At 39.3% G+C, this 4,414-nt stretch overlaps 1 protein-coding gene across 1 annotated transcript; it reads right to left on the minus strand.

Moving 5' to 3' along the window:
* Positions 1-145: 145 nt before the first annotated feature.
* Positions 146-582, minus strand: LOC128276616 (secreted acidic protein 2-like; the record flags this gene model as incomplete). The annotated part of the gene is made up of 2 exons (XM_053015073.1): positions 294-582; positions 146-224 (listed from the first exon to the last, which is right to left on the minus strand). Coding segments are annotated over exons 1-2 (298 nt in total), but the record flags the coding sequence as incomplete, so codon positions are not given.
* Positions 583-4,414: the final 3,832 nt, after the last annotated feature.

The raw sequence follows: 4,414 nt of genomic DNA on the forward strand, positions 1-4,414 counted from the left end.
TGACCGGTCTTGTTCGACGCTTGAACATCTAGATTAAAATTGATGTTCCATTTCAGCTTACTACCTGAAGTATCCAAACAGCAAATGTTTCGGCATAAAATGACGTCAGTTTCTGTGTATTAACTTTTTTTTTATCGTGACTCACCCATAGGACGCACTATTACACCTGCTACAGTGTGCAGCCAGCCTTTCTTTTCACGCGATCCTTTACGTTTGTGTTTTTCCTAGCGATAAGGGAGGAACATTTTATGTTAACCGACATGATTCGACCGTCCGTGGCACCAAATCAATACCGTTTTTGCATCCTGCGCACTGCTTGTTGTTCCACCGTCACTGTCACGATCGGTTTCTTTCGATTCCTCCTCTAATTCGTCATTATCACCAAAGGAATCCTCCTCCTCGTCGATATCTCCGCCGTCGTCGTCGTTGTCGTCGTCATCAACTAGCAGGTCCTTCGCGATTTCAAATACCACTTCAGCACGTTTTCGGATCAGTTCACTATTGGTCTCCATTGTAGGCCAAGTTACACAGCAAACATAGAGTGGCAATGAACATCAACAAAATTCACACTGAACTTCAGCAGGAAACTTGGCCGGGTTTAATTATATTCGTGCTGACGCTTCGTAAACCCTTAACGGCTGAGAAACCGGCGCATCGGCGCATGCGTAAAATGTATGCTGAATTGGGGTATACAAAAGAGATTGACTTAGTTATACTCGTATGCATGGCAAATTGTACGCAATTGAACTGTCCGCACAAACAGCTGCGGAAAAAAGACATGCCACAGTACATGGGCTCAAGGAACGTTACACATCTCGGTAACTGTGACCCATAGGGTTCGATTAATTGGTTTAAAGCCCAATCAATTTAACGTTAAAAGTACTGTCTGGCAATGAATTCTAACAGAAGACTACAAACTAAGTTAAACTCGAGCAAAATGGAAGACACATTTTGCTATTAGCCGCCTTAAAAAACAAGTAAAACCAGACGCCCAAAGCGTCGTACTCTACCAAACACCAGTTTGAAGTAAAAGGTATTTCAAATAAACAGTAATCATGGCTAATGTTGAATGAGAACATTATGTTTATCACTACAACCCCCTTTTTCATTTCAAAATTGTCAGCAACTCCGATGGAGAAGGTTTAGTTATTTCTCGTTTTACATTTCTTTCACGTTTCGGGTACAAATGGTAACGGAGATCGGAGGTGAAGTTCTAGAGATTGTAGCCTTTTCTTTCTAATCACTTCACTTACCTTTCAAAATATAACAGATACTTGAGGACATAAAATATCTTGACTCAAAACACGGATCCATCTAATTGAGACAGCGAACCATACACGACATTTTGCACTTTTTAGCGTGTGATTTGTTTCTACTTCCCACTTTTATTTTTATTATAATATACGACACCTTCAATAACGAGACAGCAACATTGTTTTTTTATGTTTCATTTTGTTAATTATTTTTGTTCCTTAGCTAATTATATTACGCATAGGTTTTGTCTTGTTTTGTTTATTGATTTGCTTCACTATCCAAACCACCATCCGGAAAATTAAGTTTAACGCACGAATTCATTCTATAGCATCAGTTTGCTTGCATCTACTCGAGGCAATTAATCCTAGGCAAGAGTCGCCCCTTTTGTCTACTTGCGTGTGCGTACACGTAAGGAAGCTTTCGGTTGATACGATCCTCCTCCTCAAACGATCAATCGCCGTCTCTTCTAATTCATGCATGCCACGACTGTTCGATCATACTCGCCTGCCAGTCAGAATTAAGGGTTAACGCAATACGGCCGAGAAAATGTAATCAAACTACCAAAACTAACCTATTAATGGCGGATGTTGCTATCTAGTAACGAAATGTCACTCGATTGAGTGATGCCTGTATCTTATACAAAAACACGTGGTAAAATGTTAGAACTTGCATGCGTATCCATTTTAAGAGATATGCTGCCGCGCAAATAAAAACTGCTCAATTATAATCGCTCGCGCTCGCATAACCGATCTACAAGAGTTAAAAGAAGAAAAAAATATGAATTCGACCTAAACTTTCTTGAACCGAAAACGACCAGCATCTTCCGACGTCCAACTGTCGGCTGTTCAACAGCCGGCCCCCAGCTGGATGGTGCATGCAAACGTTTGCTTGTGCAGTCAATAATACAAATTATGAATTCTTGATTATACAATAAATAATAACGTTGACATTCCGAAAACCAATACCACAGTAGTACTTTCGCACTAGCCATACTCAATAGGCATGTAGAACGGAAATTCGAATCACATCATACGGCTGATATTACCAAATCATGCACGACCAATTGTGACTAAACCATGAGGTTCATAATATTGCCAATGTGCTTGTATACCGTTTTGACATATATGAGACTTTTCGAATGCAACTTATGTTGAAACTACTTCAAGAACGATGCCTGGCCGATTTGTTAACTGCCTCACATACTTCTATTCACATCCATAGACCAACATAAAACACAACTATTCATCCGCAATCTCTTTATGACACCCTCATTTCACTTTTTCCCTCATCTGGCAGTAGTTTTTTTCCTTTCTTTTGCAATATCTTTGTGCATTGTTGCCATCGTGAAGAAGATTTGGTGGTTTTTTTTGTAAGATTGCATTTAATGTATACTAGAATTCATGATTGCCCAGCTATCTGTGTCCTATAAGATAAGGAAGGTATCCTTTTTTCTCAAATTATCATCAATTTTGTTTCTTACATTGGATACTTTTTCTTCCTAAAGTCACTCGTATCTGATCCTTCAGGATTTTGTTTAAGAAGTATTATTCCGATCAACATTCAGGCGATGTCTGTTTTTTTCTTAGCTATTGACAAGAGAGGTATTGCGGATAAGCTGCAGACACCAGGTATTAATAAGAGGTTAGGTTCGTTCAGCAGGCCCATTGTACGATTTTGTTAAAAAATAGGACGCGCTAAGACGCTTCCTCTGTATAACAGCAACCAGCAACAAGCCAGAGCGTTGACAAAATATTTCTTGCTCTTAGGAATATTTACAAAACTTCAATCTCCTTCTCCTGCATGACAATTCAATACGAAATCAAAGCAGGCATGATTTAAGGTTGCAAAACGTGGGAGCTTTTCTTGTGAAATGAAGATGTTCCTTTACGATTGCTATTGAACATGGCGTGTGATATGTAGTAGGTATAGTAAGGAAACATGAACTACTCGAGAAAACTGAAAAAAAACATTAGAATTGTGGAATCTTTCGTTCTAACCTGCTACTTGAAACCGTTTAGAAGCTTAACAATCGTCCGTTGTTTCTATTTTGAGTACCAAACACCACTATGTCCTCGGTGATCGTCCGAGTACGGTGTGTAAATTTACCAGCTTAGCCGGGACAACTTCGTATGGTACGCACCCTGTACTCTAGGTATTCTTTAAAAAAGCGCTATGGGAATGAATTACGCGTCAGGTGGCTACCTTGGAGTTGTATCTATACGTAGAAATGTGAACGACACAAATTTCTGCATGACGTTAGTTTATGGCCATATCAGCCTCCGTCTATGGGTAAAAATGTTTCGAAAAGTCAAAATGTATTCAACTTCGATAAAATCCTTTTTCAATATTTCCACTCAGACCATTGAATGCACGCTACCTGATTCTTTAGTCTGACTGATGAACAATATATGATCAGCGCCTTGTTCACTGGCTTGATTTTCAATCAGCACCTACTCTGGTTAATACACGCACGTAGGGCCCTGCGATAGTGCAATAGAATTAGGCGCAGGGACATCGAAAATACTCGAAACAAAATATCGTCACACAGACATTCCGTGATTGTATGCTGGGAAATTGCGAAAGAAAGAGATAGATAGGAAAGGCTTGCAGTTTCAATAGCTTCCGCACCTCAAGTCATTGCCACGCGAAAAGGTATTAATCCTACGTTCTTAATCAAAACAGCCTATGTTGTCGCACTGTCTCCAGACTACTGATCATCGAGTGACCCATAAATACATCTTAAGCGCTTGCTGTCCAAGTGTTCGTCTATGGCAATGTGTCTTAATGCTATGGTCGTGTTACCCAATACTCATGAATAGGGGGACTGTGTCAATTAAACAGAATACCGAAACTAGAGGGTTTTAACTGATGTTTCTAATTTAATTAGCAGTACCTTCATTTGTGCTACAATCAATTCCATTTCTGAAAAATTGCGTTTAGTGGGGATTTCATTTCCACCTACAAACAAAACCAAGCATCGACATAAACAATTTAATCTTCAAAGATGTCCACAAATGTGATGTAAGTGACTAAATGTGTGTGACTAAACAACTGTACCTCAAGCCTCAAGGGATCATATAGAATAGAAATGAATGAATGACGTAGCTACAAATAATCTATGGATCAATAATCGGAACATTCTAGACACATAAATAGAAAG

Source organism: Anopheles cruzii, unplaced genomic scaffold (genome assembly GCF_943734635.1).
Source record: "Anopheles cruzii unplaced genomic scaffold, idAnoCruzAS_RS32_06 scaffold01752_ctg1, whole genome shotgun sequence".
In the NCBI taxonomy this organism is placed as follows: Eukaryota; Metazoa; Arthropoda; class Insecta; order Diptera; family Culicidae; genus Anopheles; species Anopheles cruzii.